This window comes from Chaetodon trifascialis, chromosome 18 (genome assembly GCF_039877785.1).
Source record: "Chaetodon trifascialis isolate fChaTrf1 chromosome 18, fChaTrf1.hap1, whole genome shotgun sequence".
Classification (NCBI taxonomy): domain Eukaryota; kingdom Metazoa; phylum Chordata; class Actinopteri; order Chaetodontiformes; family Chaetodontidae; genus Chaetodon; species Chaetodon trifascialis.
This window is the reverse complement of record NC_092073.1, coordinates 14,419,619-14,436,964: the sequence shown is the minus strand read 5'-3', so window position 1 is coordinate 14,436,964 and position 17,346 is coordinate 14,419,619. Positions and strand designations below refer to the sequence as shown.

Sequence of the window (17,346 nt, the reverse complement as noted above, 5' to 3'; positions counted from 1 at the left end):
TAAATAAAAAAAAGTTTAAAACTTCAAGAAAGTTCACAAAGCTTTTGAGGAGGTAGACTTCTCCCTGTGCTGCCTGAGGAATGCCCATCTGAATGGGTTTGATAATCCCATTTCAAAGGCGCGATCAAACATGCTTGCCATGATACTGCTTCAACCCAATTTCAAATTAAAGTTAACCTCATTTCTGGGTGCTCAAGGCCACGCGAATTTTGTGCTTTAAAAATGGCCTGTCTTTAACAATATAACTGTGTCACGTGCTGAACTGTTCAATTGTTTGTTGCCCTCTTAGGCTTTTTTCACCTCTTGTGCGCCTATTGGACTTCCCTGTTAGGTGTTACTGTGTGTGTGTGTGTGTGTGCGTGTGTGTGTGTGTGTGTGTGTGTGTGTGTGTGTGTGTGTGTGTGTGTGTGTGTGTGTGTCACATGCACTGCAGCTGCTGATGTGACTAATTAGAGGAGGATCGGATATAAAACCATAAATCATGCGCGGGCCTGAGCTGACATACACACAGTGTTAATCTCATTAGGTTACTGTATGGGTGGATTATAGGGAGAAATCACTTAGTTAGAAGTCTGAGCTGGGAGATAGGGATGTGTGTGTGGGCTCTCTGATGAGTTCGGCTCTGTGTGTGTTTATACAGGAGATGTTTCGTGTTTACCTATGAAGGGTGTGAGAAACTTGTGCAGCTGTGTGTTTGGACTTGCGCAGCATCCCAAAATAATCACAGCTCCTTCCCTCATCAACCAGAGGAGTATTTGGCTCATCTAATAGACCATTTATATGAACCTTGAATTGCATTTATTGGGAACCTGCTACCACTTCAGACCCTGTTTGGGGATTGCGATCACTTTCAGATCCTCTGAGCTGTTTTCTGGCCAAGCCACAAAGTCAAAAATAGGGAGATCAGAGAAGCTTAGATAGATTTGCTTCTCGTCTCTGTTTAAGGTCAGGATATGGCGTGTGGTAGAGGTTTTCAAACTGTGAGGCTCAACTCCAGGGGGGCCGTGGGAGAGAAGGTCAGAGGCAGAGACGTGAGGCAGAGATGATGCTTGAGGTAAATGGGAGACAGTCGCTTCATTATTGTACTTTGGAAAGGAATTGAACTCATGTAAACCTGAACACACACGGTACACATATTCTTAAAACCAGTGCAAGATAGATTTTCAGTGGATATTATTGCATCCGCTGTGCATCAGAAATAAATATATTAATATGAATCTGCTTAGAAATCCTAAAAAAGAAGCTCCTTGTAATTACAGAACTACAATAATTACAGAATTATTGCGTTTTTACATTTCCTTCAGTATCAAAGTAATCCAGCAGTAGCTGTCTCTGCATTCATGGGTTCATTGCAAACAGGAACTGCTAACATCTAATTCAGCACGCATTTTAACGGTGCCAACATGTAAACAAAGACTTCTTGAAAATCCCAAGTATAAAAGTGTGACAACCAGTGAATTTAAGATCCAGTTAAAAGCAGGATTTGTTTTCAGGTTTCTAATCAGACAAGATAAAAATGACCACTCTGAGTGAAAGCCTGGCGCTGATCAACGCTGCCCTCTCTTAAAATCCCATCTGAGCTTTAATAGGCCATCCCCTCTGGTGCTCATGCATTTTCAGCCTAGAGTCCTCACATTTTCTCGTGTATCTGACCGTATTTGTCAAACCAGTCCATCTTCCTGCTCTTACTTTGGTAAGTTTGCTTGTTTTCATTTTCGATCTTCTTGCCTCTGTCCCTCATTCCAGCCCAGCTGTCACCAAGGAGCGTAAGGACAGCTGACAGGTGGTGGTGGTGGCTGTCTGTCTGATTGGCTGTAAAGTCAGGAAGGATAAGTGCAGTGGGCACATGGGAAATCAGGTGCATCTGTGGCAGAAATATATTCAAGGAGCTGACTTATTTTTACAGTCTGTCCAGAGTGATGGGACTTCCTCAGCCCGTGTCTGTCAGTGCCAGAAGCTTCTCTCTCCTCTGGCCTCCCTTTAAACACCAGCAGATACTGATCCCTTATTGTGCTTAATAACAGGGAAAGATCAGGATAAACAACGAGAGTGGGAAAGCCAGCTGTGTGTCTTTTGTGGTCATATGTATTGTCTTTAATGACTGGTTCATACCACCTGAGGTTGCTCCCAGTGAGGGGGGGGGGGGTTGGGAATTGCTGACACTGGTGAAGCTGCCAGCAGGCACAGTGAGCCAGAGGTTTTCATTGGAGATATGAGCCCATAAGATGGTGCAGCACATAAAAGTAATAAAACTGTCATATGTGTGACTTTTCCAGCATTTCATTGAAGATTTGTTGTTCTCAACTTACTTTTTCTGCAACACTGCGTAAAAGTTTACCTTCCAGTGTGTAATGGTTGTTTGCAACTGCTGGAAAATGTTTAGCTTTTTTCCCCTGCAGGTGGTTACAAAAAGCCGAGGACGGCACATGTGCAGAATGACACCATCCACCTTGCCTCGTCCGTATTAGCAGACTTAATTATCGCAGAAATACCATGTAGAGAGTATGAAGAAATATCTGTCATCTTTTGACCCTTCCCCATTAACTGTAAATAGAAGTCATTAAACTGAGATCAGCATCAAATTAATACTCTTCCGCCGCTCTAATCCACGTTCTTTGCCTGTGGGATATGAAAATTAATTTCTCCAATATAGAAGTAATGCAGAAGTGAGCCTTTATAAATGTTTCTGCATCCTTAACTGTACAGAGAGGAGACATTATTGGGTAATTTTGCAGCCGTTCTCCTTGTTCCAGGCTGGGACAGAGGTAACACAATTTCACCTGAGAAATGAATAAAGCTTTCGGGAAAAAGAAATATGAAGAGAAGTGTTGTTTTTAATTTAAAAACCTGGCTGGGAGGCAGCCTGAGAACTGTTAGGCTGTGTGGAGTGCAGCAGTAAGTATTGTAAACAGGGATGGGTTCCAGTGCACTTCCATGGCTGCATGCTGATTCTTATGTTTAGAAATGGCTACAGTATGTATTGTAAATGTTAGCATGAGCAAATGTAAATTAAATGAAGGGAGAACACAAGCTTAATGGAAAAGAGCAGTAGTTCATTCTTTGATTAAATGGATCAGATTTAGCATTTTTTTTATAAATTGTGTGCTTTAGCCTCATTGTTTAAAGGACGAAAACAATAACTAACGTCTCCCCCTGCATGTCATCCATCCTCCTGCTGACTAAAAGCTACTGGGGACTCTTTCAACACCTCATATTCATCCACACACTTATAAAACCTCCTCACTCAGGCCCTTTCTTTTTAACCCCACATCCCAATACTGCTGCTAATGATTTGTGCTTAGTGCTATAACCAGGGCCTCACCTGCCACTGTTCATTCATTTTATTTCTTGTCTGCCATGTCTGAAATTTAGGTGTCATGTCACCTTACCCCTGACTAGCCTTAAAACAACATGTATCAACACAATATGATGAAAACCCCTTTCTGCCATGTTGGTAGCTGACCTGAAATTCTTCTGCCACAGAGAGCATGTAGCCTGTGTTTGGCAGGTGGCAGGTGCTAATTTCCTTCCTTGGCTACAACTCTTTCTCTGTTGCTCACCTCATAGCCATTATCCCCACTTATCTTCTCCCTGCTACGCATTTATAGCAAGGTGTTCTGCACCGGCGTGGGATGATTGTATGGTGTTTTGTCCCTAACAACCACAGAAGGCTGCCAAGTGCAACAAGTGGTGGAGCTTCAGCACTTTAAATGCAGACACACGTCTGAGGCGAATGCAACATGTTGTGTTTCCTGGAAAGCCTGCTGAGATACAAGCCTGACAGATTAGGATGAGAGGATGTAATAACTATAGGAGCACAGCTGTTGTAAAAACAGGCTATTTTTGTAAATATATTTCCCAGCTGACAGCAGTGTTAGTGTGCATGATGATAGCTTCATGTCAGTATGGAAGTTAGGAAAATAATGGGCAACAACTGATCTATGTTAAGTAATCATATGTTATTAAGTGTCAGTAAATATCCATCAAGTGGAAAAGACTTTTGCTCCTCTTAAGCCCCGACTCCTCCTCTGTTTGCCTCCTCTAGCCTGAAGATGGAAACAAAGAGCAAAGGGCTAAAGGAGCAGCAGCAGCATCACAAGAAGCTCCTGGCAGCCATGTTGTCCCAGGACTCCTTTGATTCGGTCCATAGCCCCGCCCCCTCCATCGTGGAGGAAGAGATGGAGGACGAGGACGATGCCATGGAGCTTCTGGGTAATGTCACGAATTCTGTGCATACGCCATTACTTACACAGACACACAGTCATTTCTGTTAATTAAGGTTTGCATAAAAAAGCCATTGACCATACAGAGCTGCTCCTGAGGCGGACTGGCATGCAGGTGCTTTACTGTCGAGTGGCAGATGTGAAACAGACACCTGTTGTCTTACCACCTTTCACAGCTTGCTGTGTTTACCTCGTGTGTGTGATTGCATGTGTGCCGAGTAAGCTGGCTAATGCCTCGCTGACGTGAAGACTAGAAAACAAAGTATAGCTGTTTCATGTTTGATGAGCCGTTCTCTTTGCTCGGTTTTGATATTCAGACGTCCAAATGTGTTCAGAGACGTCATGAGTGAAACTACAGTGGCTTCACTTATGCTTTAACTTGTCTCAGAAGAACATTTTTTATCTGGTGTATGTAGAAAAGACAGTAAAAAAACCCATCTTTTTCATTAATATTGCATTTGATAGCTTGCTTTTTATTTCTTCCACTGGATTACTGGTGAATAAAAACTACTTAGTGTTATTTTTTTCCTTAGATGCACCGCACTGCATCAATATTAAACATTAAAAATGTATCATAGAAGAGATAGAAATTTCTCAACTTAGGTGTGTTGAGTTGTTTTTTATCAGCTGCAAAAACTGTTGCTCTTCTGTTGTCCTGAGAGAGAAATCTGCATTTGAGTAAAGGGAACTATTCCAATGACAGTGATGAAAATTTCCTTTAATAAATATGGGACACAGCTTAAAAGGGAGGAACTGGTTGCATACGTGCAGACCTGCAGAGGCATACTGGCTGTATTGTGTGTGGCGGCTGGTGAGCAAAGCAGCAGCAGTCAGTTTATGTGCTGTACTGAAGAGCACTGTAGTAGTAGCTGTTAAAGGAAAGTATGCTTCCTGTTTACATAGTCTGGCAAGATGCTCTCACTCTGACAACTGAAGAATTACAAAGTAGCTCCTTTGATTTACTTTTTGTGTCTTTGACTGTGTGTGTTCACATTCCTTCACGCCAGCCGTGCCGTCATGCACCGCTTTAAGATGGATGAGCCGGTGACAAAGGGGGTGGAGGGAGCATCTGAAGTGAAGTCTTGTTTTGGTTTCATTCAGAGGCGTGCCGGAGAGCTCGTCACCCTGACCGTGCAGACGCAGCGTGTAATGCCTCACGCCAAATCGAATTTACCCGAAATATTTTGTGTGTGGCAGAGCCCTCGTTCTCTGTCTCTCTGTCACTCGCTCACCCCGCTTACTCTGTCTCTGCTGTGCAGTCAACTCTACCTGCAGGGGGTGATCCTCTTGAGAAAAGTAGCTTATTCCTGCATTGTAACACTACAGTAAAGGAAGGTCATACACACAAAAGCTGCCACAAAGGTACACAGCACAGCATCACTGATGAGATTTATTGCTCTTCAAAAGAATCTATCAGACTCTGAGTAGCTGAAACCTGCAGCTACCACTGGGAAAAAACAGCTTTTCTACAAATACACCTCAAAGTTAAGTCACTTACTTTCTTCCAGGTGAGCTAACAAATGTCTGACTTACAGTTCTTCACTGAGGGATAACAACTCACAACATGATCTTTTTATCTCTTTGTGTCTTCCACATGGGCCCCAATTATAGTGCTTCAGCGTCTGTGCAGCCTCCTCAGAGCTGCTGCTCTGTGGTGACACGCAGCCTACGTATGTCTCTGCTCTGCTGTCACAGCGCTGACGCACGTGTGCTTGTTAGCAGGATCTTTTGTTCAAGGTCACCCAGAGGGTCACGTTTCTTTATTGATGTGTGGCAGAGCAGCTGAATTTGTGATCAACTGATTGTTTTAGGAAGTCACATTAATTCACTCTCTGTCTCAGAATCTAGACATTTATTGCATTATGGTAATTGATTTTGCTGTAGGCCCGTTTATCTACTGCTGTGAAAAGTGTCCGTTCTATTAATCTGCTCCATATCAAGCTGCTTTTCAATAAAAAGGGGAAGAAATCTTGTAAAAACGCTAGTTACTGTACACACCAGGCTTTGCTTTATATGAGCAAAGCACAGTGGTGACCCTGGACAGCACTACATTATGGTGAAAGATACAGCCATAAAGCAGGATGTTGATGGTCTGTGATGGCCCTCCTTAATCACAGCTCTGAATTCCAGGCATGTTCCCCCAGTGGCTTTTACACTTAAGTCCAGGGCAGTAATTCATAGGAAATAATGCACCGAGGTCATTTCTGATCCTCTGTCGAGGCCTGGTCGTGGTGCTCTCCGCAGGGACTTCTGTTACTGTGTTGACTGTCAGTGTGAGCGGTGTGCCTCACGACTGTAGAGTTGATTAAAGTGATGCTAACACGCAGTCTGTGGTGGCCCGGTGGACTTGGAAGAAATGAACGATCCTCAGGAGGATTTCTGAACCTCGTTTGGAAAGACAGCCTTGGCACAAATTTTGTGGCTGAGATCAAATGCATGCCAAAGATGACTGATGGTCCTTGGCAGGCATGGTGATCTTGTGATAGTATATTGATCCCTGAAGGAGATATTTATCTTTTTCCTTGCTGCTGTCCTCATGAAGGTGAAAACATATGGTCAGCTGCTCAGCTGGAGCAGGAAGGGATTCATTGACTTACTCAAGGACTCTGCACTGGATAGGTTCCAGTAAATCAGTAAATTCAAATATTCATCTCTAAAATTCTATGATGCAGCTGTCATAAATGTGCACTGTAGCTACAATTTGTACAATTATCGTGGACATTTTCACAGTTTTTCAAATTTCATATTGATCGTATGACAATGTCAGTACCTTGTCTTTTAGTTTATCAAGGCTTCAAATTAATAACTGGTAACATTCTCAAAGGCTATATGGTGCATAGCTAAATGGGTGCTTAAAGCCTCTTTCAGCCTCTCACATACAGCAGGACAGTCGCTGTAGTACCAGAGGCTGCTGGAAGCATGCTATTTAAGCCTTTGCTTAGGGTGACATCTAGTGGTTAGAATGAGGTAATACAGCTGCTGCTGTGTAAAGTGTATTTCAAAACACTTATTAGAGTTTCAGATGAGTACCTTTGAATCTAAGTAAAGTGGCAGAAAAGTATGCATAGGGTTTAATAATTTACAGTCATCACACATTTCACTAATCCTCTAAAGTATGATTTGACAGACCATTAAAATACAGCGTTTGGATGCAGCACATTGAAGCCTATCAGAATCAGATATACTTTATTGATCCCGGGGGAAATTGTTTTTGTTACATTGCTCCTCTTGCCCTTACCATAACCCAGGTTTTCACTCAAATATTCAATGACTTATAATGTGGAGACTTGTATTTTGCCCCCCAAAGAAAGGCCAATCCCTACAATGTGACTGTATGTATATGAGTCCCCCACAGCGTGAGTAATTCATGCACACACACAGACAATTCTGATCATTGACACTCATCACAGAGTGTTAACTCCAGATGCACATGAGTAGTTTCTCTGTGTCGCTGTTGTATTATCAGCCGAGCAGAGCTTCGTTCATCACACCTGCTAACTGGATCTGCTAATTGTTGTTGTACAGACAAAGCCACACGAGCCAAATGGAAGCAATCACATTAGACGTTACATTAGAAATGAACAGGTCCCGTGGCGTGGATGTAATCAGCCATTTTAACACGTCCAAACCTCTGGAGGACGAAGACGGGAGAGTTCAGAGTGACAGTGAACACCTAACATATTGCAGGATATCCACTGGGAGGCAGAAAAGGAGCGCTAGTGTGTCCTACTGTGTAACAACTAGAACTTCTGTGAGAGAACAAGACGCGTAATAAAAGCAGGCTTAGAAGATACAAAGAAAGTTAGCAGCTAATCTCCATTTCCACATTGAGCAGATGGGTTTTCAGAACGGCATGTCTTTTTGCCAGCACCTGGATAAGGAGCTTATGAGAAAATAATAAGATCCTCTTGGAATGGTTTGCAGCGCTGAGAGCCAAGGTAGTCCGGATTGAATACAATTCTAAAAACCAAAGACATGGCTTAAGGTTGATTTGTTTTGTACACATTGTTCCAAAAAGAGAAACTAAAATCAGCTTAGAGCCGTGCTGATTCTCTTGTGTGCTCAGGGATGGCACTGTGTTTTCCCAGTTGCTTTCATTAGCCCTGTGCTTAATATCTACCACAGTCAAAACCATGTTGAAAATGAATATGACTCACATGTTCTTGTAAAGCCATGGAAAATGTCAAGATTCTAGCTTTCGTTGGGCGGTGAGACCACAGCTTTATACTGATCTGAAATAAGAAGCAAGCTGAGTTCAGTGTGTGGGGAGAAACACCCTGTTTTTGGCTTTGCAGTGTTATTTTATGGTAAGTTAATGAGACGAGTTAGCCAGTTCCTCACTGTAAAGTTACTGTTCTCATCCATCCGTGGTGGAAGTATTGCATTTCACAGACATGCCCTTTGAATTCTCAAAAATGTTCTTTTGGTCAACGAATTAGTGTTAACTAGATTATGACAGGGTATGATGTACATTGTCCTCTGTACTGTAGCAACATAAAGTCAGACTTTTTTAAGGTGTGATGGAGAGTCAGATTATAATATGAATGTGAAGCATTCATCTTAGTCTGTTTTCACTCAGCATCAGGCCTTCAGACCTCACAGACATGCTGCTCAATCAAGAATTGTTCAAACCCACTGAGCTTTATTTTAAATTCAAGCTTTGAGTTCAAAGTTTCCAAAGATACCACACAGTATATATACAGGCTGAATTACTAGACATTATCCATAATATAATAACCCTTCATACATAACATGACTGCTTTTTTCCATTTGATGTAACGGCAATTTGCTGTTCAATATTTTGATATTTTGTTGCTTGGATGAAAGTTGGAGCAACGTCGAGGTTGCTTATGGGGTAGGTCAAGAGCAACAAACTGTTGCAGCAGAGGGTAACAGAGCATCCCCCCATGTCAAACATCAGTACATCAGACATCTGCACGAGTCCAGTCTTCAGTATTCTGACCCACTCTGAGGATGTGAGAGTAGCTTTACCCTCTCTCGCTGACTCCCAGCGACAGCGAGGATCTGACGGGGACAGCATGAGGGCATGATGGAGGTCCGTCTGATCTTTGATACACACAGAATAAAGCAGTGTCTGGTGGATGAGCTACGTCACCTGTGTGTGGCTCTTTTGTTTGTTATATCTTGATCAAGCACAGTGTATAGTACAACACAGTATCACATTTAAAAAAAAAATACTACATATAATAGGTGAGGTAATGTGAGTCTTTACCACGCTTATGTTTTAGTGTGCCTCTGAGGCTGACTGAGGTCTTAGCCTTTCGACTCGCGGAGGCCTGAACATGTACTTAGTCCTGCTAAATGGCTTTCTGTGGTGAAAGAGCAGAGCTGTTGTTATTAGTTTTACGGCAGACAGGAATGACAAATATTTGGTGTGAATATTGCCTTCTGAAAATTCTAGAGAGAGCTCCAATGGAAATGATGTGGTGGTCAGATTGGTGTTTTTAAATAAAGGAAAACTTTGTAAAACTGTTGTCGGTGAACACAGCTTGTTTGCCAATGACTGCATTCTGGTTTTATTAAAATTTTGCACAAGTCTAGTTTCGTTCGTATCAACCTCAGCTGTAAATGTAAGCGCTCATTAGCAGCTGTTAGCATGCTAGCATGTAAGATGGTGAGCATGGTAAGCATTATATTTGCCTTGAAACAATCTTTAAAGCAGTGAAATAGAGGCATTAAGTAGCATCATGGAAATGCTCAAGTAAAATACAACTTCAGCAAATGCTTTTGGTGACTTGTCCGCCACTGTAATGAACTTGATGTGGTCATGGGACTTGCTCTACCTGTGTGTCCCTGCATGTGAAGCACTGATTGCAGTGGTAGCATGGCTGAGAGCTGCCTCTGTCCTTACAGCGTTCAGATTGCCAGAGTTGGCAGACAAGGCAGGCACTTCCTGACGCCAGCAGCAGTAACAAGACACACCCGCACAGAAACACACACACAGACAAACTCCCATCACCCCTATTGCCCCCTTCATCCTTGCCCAAACAACCAAAGAAACAACAGTTGCCTGGAAACAATGTAAACCAACAACAACACAGAAGTATCGTCACGGTGCATTGAGAGGAGAGGAGGAGGTGGAGGAGAACATGCATGTGAGTGTGTGAGTCGCTTCGGCACTAAATCTTTCACTTGAAGCACAGACTTGAGAGGGCTGGGTTCACCTCTGAAGCCTTCGCCGGGCCGATGGTGAAAAGAATGTCCTGCAGTAAAAGTCTAACTGCGCCCAATTTGACGCCTGTAAAAGTCTCCGCCGTGCAGATGGATACGCTAATCGAGAGGCAAATTGCTGTGGTATTATGGTGGTATTACTGGGAGCAATTATCAATAGGCAAGTAGACTGCTGTGATCATACCATAAATCTGGCAGGACTCATTATGCTGCGCACGTCCTAATGCCAGCCAGTGTACGAACCTCCGGTGTGCGTAAGCGCCTTAGATGAACTGAGCAGATTATTTGGGAGCTGAATGGACACAGTGATGCTGTATTGTGGCTACTGTAGCCAGACAGAAGCAAAAGATGGCAGATAGACACACAAAGACGATAAGGGACGCCTGTGAATAGAAGCATTGTGTCATTATAGGATAATCAGCTAAACCCCCCCCCCCCCCCCACCCCCCAGCAGTTGTCTGGCTCCTGTCCGTAGCAAGATTAAGATTTAAGAGACAAATAGACAAGTGCGTTACAAACTTGCTGTCATTATGCAGTAATTGGTGTGTAATCAGTAGTCAGTGTGTGTAGGGGTGAAAGCAGGCTGTGTGCGGTGGTGTGTGTGTGTGTGTGTGTGTGTGTGTGTGCTGCTGTATCTATGTGTTTATCACAAACAATGATCTCCTGAATGAACTGTGCACATTTAAAGTCAAAGGAGAGAATCGCTCGTGTCACATCAACACGTTATCCCATCAATCATGTTAACTTGTGTTTGTTTTGTTGAAATTGCTCTTCTGTCATCAGCGACTCCTCGTGTACAGACGCATTCCTGTTTGATGGATCACATTTGTGACTAAAAAGCATAATTTTGAACTGTAGATGGCAGCCTTGATCTTGGCAGACAGCTGTTTTGACATATTTAATGTGTAAACCATAAAAAAATACCTTCCTAAAGCTCAAAATTCTGAAATTTCCAACATGCAAGACCGCTCAAGTCTCTTCTCCAGCTCCAATGACTGGCATTGTAATGCATCAATACATCAAGCTCTGCTGTGACATCCTAATCTTTGCAATATTTGCGGTTAGAAAGCGAGTTGAAAGCAGGTTTGCACCAAAGTCTGCGATAAGACTTTCCACCGGCCTCAGAGCTGTGATGTTACCCCGCGCATGTGTGTCCCCATCTGATTCTGATCAGGCCTTTTTACTGCTGCGCTCCGACTTGCGGGGTGCTTGGAGCCTAACAGGCATATTTTTAGGCCGGGAGGGGGAGGAGGGTGCCATTGAAAGCCGAGACATAATTATGAAATGTAAGTTGGAATATTGTTTTTATTACAAAGCCAAACAAACGTGTCTCTGCCGCGACTCACATCAAAGGTGTCTGTGTGACGACTAACCGCCGAGTGGAGGCTTTGTGCTCGAGGCTTAATGAAAAGCAAATGCTGCTTGTATGTGTGAGGGCAACAAAAGTGTGAGGTCTGCAAGTGTCACTCCAAGTGTCGGCTCGAGTACGCGTCTGTGCGCCTTTTTATCTCCATCGCGTACGAGCTCACACATGTGGGTCTCCGCGTGCTTTTCACTGTACACGCCGAGGAGCAAGGCATCTATCACTTACAGGCTATTAATTAGAGCCCAGTGTCATGTGGTGAGGCGTCATCACCGCTCATGAAAGAATGGAAAATTCAATTATCTCACTTCGAGGCACGAGGTGCAGTAACTCTCACAGCACTTGATGAAATGCCTTGGATTGGATGATCAATGCGCGCGTCTCCCCCCTCCACGTTTGGGGTGGTCCTGTGGATGATTCCACCCCATGCATCTGTCAACGCATCATCCGAGAAGGTGTACATTAAGTTATTGTGAAGCTAATTATGACCTCAGCGCTGTTTTTAGCCATATGGAGAGCAGCAGAGAGCCAGTCAGTCCGTCGCTATCTAAACAACATTAAATTACATGGAAACTTGGAGAGAGGAACACACAAACACTTTATCTGTACGCTGTCTCTTTTTTGGCTTTACTGTGAGTGAGTGATTGCGGCATGGAATTCCTCATCGCTCTGGCCTTTTGTTGGGATTGCATCGCTCGAATAGTTTCCATCCCCCCCACCCCCCCACCCCCCACTCTCAGTTCAGACCCATTTTATTTATCGGCCATGTCTCATCGTTAGACAGGGGGAGCACGCATGGCTGCCTCTGTGCCCAGAGAGTGGAAATGTGACGGGCTGACAAACGGGCGAGTGTGGACAGACGTTTGTTGTGTCTAGACGGAGGTCTGGGAGGCTGTCATGGTCTCAGGGTAAACTGGTCTCATGGGAGACGCACTGTAAACTTGTCATGGTGGTATTGTGTGGGAGGCATGCCGGGCTCTGTTGTGAACTTGGAGAGTTTGCACACAGTCATGTGTTCGACCAAGTAGACACGGAGCAGAGAAGAACACTTAGACACCGTAATCTTCTGTGTGAGCATGGATTTGGCCATTTGCACGTGAAGGCAGCTCGATGGTGAGGTTAAAAGTTTTTTAAAAGTCTCTTATATAACATGTAATTCAGCATCATTTCAACGACTGCGTTGACAGTGTTGTTATGTGCTACACATTCAGTATAGTCAGTTAAATAGTGTTCTCTGTTTCTGTTTAAAACCTCAAGAATCACATTTTCTGGACTAATAAACGATTGCTGCAGTGAGTTCAGTCATCAGGCTACGGCGTGAGCATCTGCGTCAGAGTGCTGTGCATGTAAAAGTGGTCATTTACTATCCAACACCCGAACCCCAACCCGAGCGACGCATATTCATCACTTTAGCACTCCGCACACAGGCCCTCCTCAGAGGGAGAGTGGTGTCGACACAAATATCTGCCACCTCTCCCTCCCCAGACACGCCTGAGAGTCAGGCTGCTGCTGCACAGATGAAGCGCTGCACCCACTCTTAAAGCCTGTAGAGACAAGAGGATTTAAGCTGAGAAGAAAAAACTGTTTGGCCTTTTTGTACCTAACATTTATCCAAGCAGAGTTGGAAAGTTCTTCCTCTTGCTTCAGAGTCCTTCAGTTAGACACTTTCATACCTGCAAGCTGGAAACTCAGTGCATGGACAGTGAGCAGCAGCCCAACACTGGGGTTATTGTTCTGGGCTAAGTGCACTTTTGCAGTGGCAATCCTCGTATACAAACATACGCAGTCATTTTTCCCTTTCTGTTTGCGTCTGTGACTGTTAACATTATCAGGAAACGTTCTCTTGTCTTATCAGGCCAAAAGGAGGAACTGCTGCAAGTGTGGAACAAATTGCCCTGCTGCATTTCGTTTGGGCGCAGTCTAATCTGCTTTCTGTTCGGGACAGACTCCCAATGAAAGCCTTTGTTTACCTTGGTGAACTCTGAGATTAGCTTTCTCTTCTCTCACACACTGAGCTCTTTCTCTTCACTATTGTGTCATTTAACTTGACAAAAAGAAGCAAGTCCAAAAGACAAAGCGGGAGGTGAGGTGACAAGCAGCTGTGTACACTGAGGTCATGCTCTCTTTCAGGGTCAGAGCCGCTCGCTGTCATTCTTTTGGTATTTCATGAACACTGCAGCCTCGCAAGTGAATGCATCTAAGTGTCAAGTAATGATTTGCATCACGGGCTGTGACCCAAAGAAAATCTGGCATGCTACATTTGTCAGTCGCCAAAAGAGGGGGAAATGGTTAGAAGAGGAAGCAGTGAGGATGGATGAAGAGAAAGGAGGGAAAGGTGAAGGCCCAAACTTGAGGAGTTCTCACGACCGGCAAACTACCCAAATCGCCGGTGGCACTCTCTGTCCCCACCCCCTCCAATGCAGACCAGGATGAATGGGACATTTAATATTGCTCTGCTTAAGGCTATTACTGGAACGTATCTGTCCTCCTCAGAAGACTAAAACAACACCTGCACTCAGATAGCCTGGACACGATGTGAATGGCGTGACGGCGTCACAGATCCTTTGCCAACAGTTTGAGACTGCAATGTAGTCAGAACTAGTCAAGAGCACAGCATGATGCTGCTCTTTGATTATAGTTTCATTTAAAAGACATGAAATATTGAGAAAAAGCTTTTTATTATTATTATTATTATTATTATATTTTTTTTGTTATTTTTAAGATACTTACTGATTTCTGAACTCGTTGTGCTCTTACCTGTCAACAAGAATCGTCTGCAGCCATGCAAGCAGCTGTCAGAGTGTACTTAGGGACAGTGAGTGCTTTGAGCTGAATGCTCACTTAAGCATGCTAATATAGCAGGTTAGAGGTTTACAATGTTCCCTGCCCTAGTTTAGCATGTTAGTATGCTAAATTTGCTAATTAGTACAAAATGCAGAGTATAGCTGAGGCTGATGCTTGTAGAAAACCTGATGGTAATCCCTCCTGTAGTTGTCAAGATAAGTCAAAGTTACCATCCACAGAAACACACCGCGATCATGGCTGCAAACACACTGAAGCCAGACTAGTGCAGATCTCCTCCAGGTGTGTCTGGAGGCATGTGGGAGCAGCTGTTGACTTACCGGCCAGTGAAGGGGAGTGAGGCGTCAGCCGTCAGTGTCAGCATAAAAGCGTGAGCAGCTTGAGCACGCAGTCATAAATATGCACAAAAACTATTAGGCTGATGGGTCCAGTAGCATGTGAGATAAGATACACGCATGGATACACGCACACACGAGCTGGCAGAGATAGAAATAGGGTTAAAGAATGTGTTTCTTGTGCATTTGTGAAAAAACAACACTTGGAATTATTTAACACAAGACTCTGCTCAGGACAGAGGTCAGGACAGAGCGTTCAGACTGAAGTGCTGACTGTCTCCTCAGAGTGATTTCCTGACACTCAGACGAGGCAGGGGAGATTTTCTGGCTCGGTGCCACGCTGATGGATGGAGGGAGAGCGTTCTCATGAGCAAGTGTCATCTAATCTAATCCAGGTGATTAGTCATGCTTTCTCCTCTTTCAAGGTGTGGGGCCCATTCTCCCACCCGCCCAACCAGAGGCCAGGTAACGTGATCTCTAAGTGAAAAGTATCAATGTTGGTTTCAAGTGACTCAGCGCACACATACACTGTACTCTATGTACAACAGCAGGAACAATGGCAGCGAGAGGCGTGAATGCACTGTATGTCCTGAAGCCAACCCCCGTCATTGGCAAAGCTCCTAAATTCTTCTGGTCAGATGGGAAGAACGGGACAAATATTATTACGGTGACCGGTCAAAATGTCCTGCGTGATTCAGCGTGTGTTTGAAAAGCTCGACCAGCACAATTAACCAAGTAAGAGTCCAGACACCCACTGGCTATTCATTGTCATAACACAGAAAGTACTGCAATATGTTTTATCTCTCGAGGATGCATTCAAAACCAAAATGGTCTGGCCCATCCTGACTTCTCCTTTGATCCTCAGTTCTATTTAATAAACCGTTACAGCACTCCGCTTTGCTACAGAAAACACTGACTTCATATTGTCCTTCTTCACTGCACCGCTTTCATAAATCTTGTTATTGGCGTGATTTATGCTTTCTTTCCCTATTTTGCTCATACAGTGTCGATTGAAGAAACGTGTCGCGTTGTGTGCCGTGATGCCGAACGTTAAGCCCTCTGACATGATAGCTGATGATCCTGTTTAGGCTTAAATCACCTCCAAGCTTTCAGTCCTTCCATGTGGAGAGCATTCCAGCGGACAGGGAACAGCTGTCCTGTTGAGATAAAGCAGATATCCTGGAAAACAGAGGGAAGGCAGACAAAAAGAGAGTTTATTTAATGTGTATATATGTAAAAACGTGACTGCACCTGTTGCCTCTTTGTGTTTGTGCGGGTGTAAGCGAACGCTCACATTGTTACTGCAGAGAAAAACAGGCAGTAAGAGGTTGAGATGAACAGTGTTGGCGTGTCAGATACATATGGACTTCCTTAGAGGGAAGGGGGTCTCTGTGTGTGTGTGTGTGTGTGTGTGTGTGTGTGTGTGTGTGTGTGTGCTCTCAAAGACACAGGGAGAGATCAGACGAAACCCAACTTTCCAGCTCTCCATCTCCCTCTTACCACTCATTTCTCCTCGCCGACTTCATTGTTCTTTGTCCCCGCCCTCGACAGCTTGTTAACGCGCCCTTCCTGTTTCTGCGCTGCCACGATGCGGCACTGTCATCGACTCGTCCGCGTCTTCGCTGTAACAAAGACTTGAGGATGCAAGCTGTTTCTTTTCCCCCTCTGAATGTGTGTGTTTTCACGGATGTTTGTGTGCACAGTGCGTGTCAGTGAGGCAGCGAGCGCAGCGGCGTGGCTGCGCTGAAAGTGCTTATTTACTGTGATGTGCTCGCTTGCTCCTTTGGCTCTTAGCAGACTGTCATCACTGGGCATCATATTGACAAGCGAGAGACCAAAGTATGATTAATGACTGTCTTTTCTCTTGCTTCTTTTCTCTCCCTTGTCCTTGCTTTCCGTCTCCTTCCTCTGTCTCTCCTCGTGTCTCTTCGCCCCCCTCCTCCTCAGAGGACCTTGATGACCTGCGGATGGAGGGCGTGACGGGCTTGGCTCCATCCGGCAGTAAGTTCAGCCAGGGACGCAGCTCCTATCAGCCTGAACCACAGGCCAAGGTCACACTCAACATCTGCTCTAGGTGTGCCAGGTAATTCTTTCCTTCTCTTATCTGGTGTCTGGAGAGTTTGTGTTCATTTACAGAGCACAGCTCTGTAGCGTCAGTCTGCTCCTACAGGGCTTTAAAAGAATAGTTAGACATTTGGGGAAAGTCTCTTATTTGCGTTCAATTCTCATCCGTCTGTCCAGTAGATATACGACTACAGCCAGCAGCCGGTGGGCTGATCTTGGCATAAAGACTGGAAACAGGTGTAAAAACAACAAGTTGTGGTTTTATTGGAACTTATGTGCTCTATTATTTCTGGACCGAGAGCAGTGGCTTCCTTAAGCCCTGTCATCATCGGGCCTCCAGCACAGACATCAAGAGGTCACTGTGCCA

General features: G+C 44.4%; 1 protein-coding gene across 4 annotated transcripts in view; it reads left to right on the top strand.

Annotated features, from left to right (window-relative positions):
* The window catches only part of c18h8orf34 (chromosome 18 C8orf34 homolog), a 54,647-nt gene that overhangs the window by 16,694 nt on the left and 20,607 nt on the right, over positions 1-17,346 (top strand). For all 4 annotated transcript variants that reach the window (XM_070986067.1, XM_070986066.1, XM_070986069.1 and 1 more), the window contains exons 7-8: positions 4,046-4,212; positions 16,863-16,998. In XM_070986067.1, the coding sequence (XP_070842168.1) occupies positions 4,046-4,212; positions 16,863-16,998 (303 nt within the window). The remainder of the gene's footprint in view (positions 1-4,045; positions 4,213-16,862; positions 16,999-17,346) is intronic.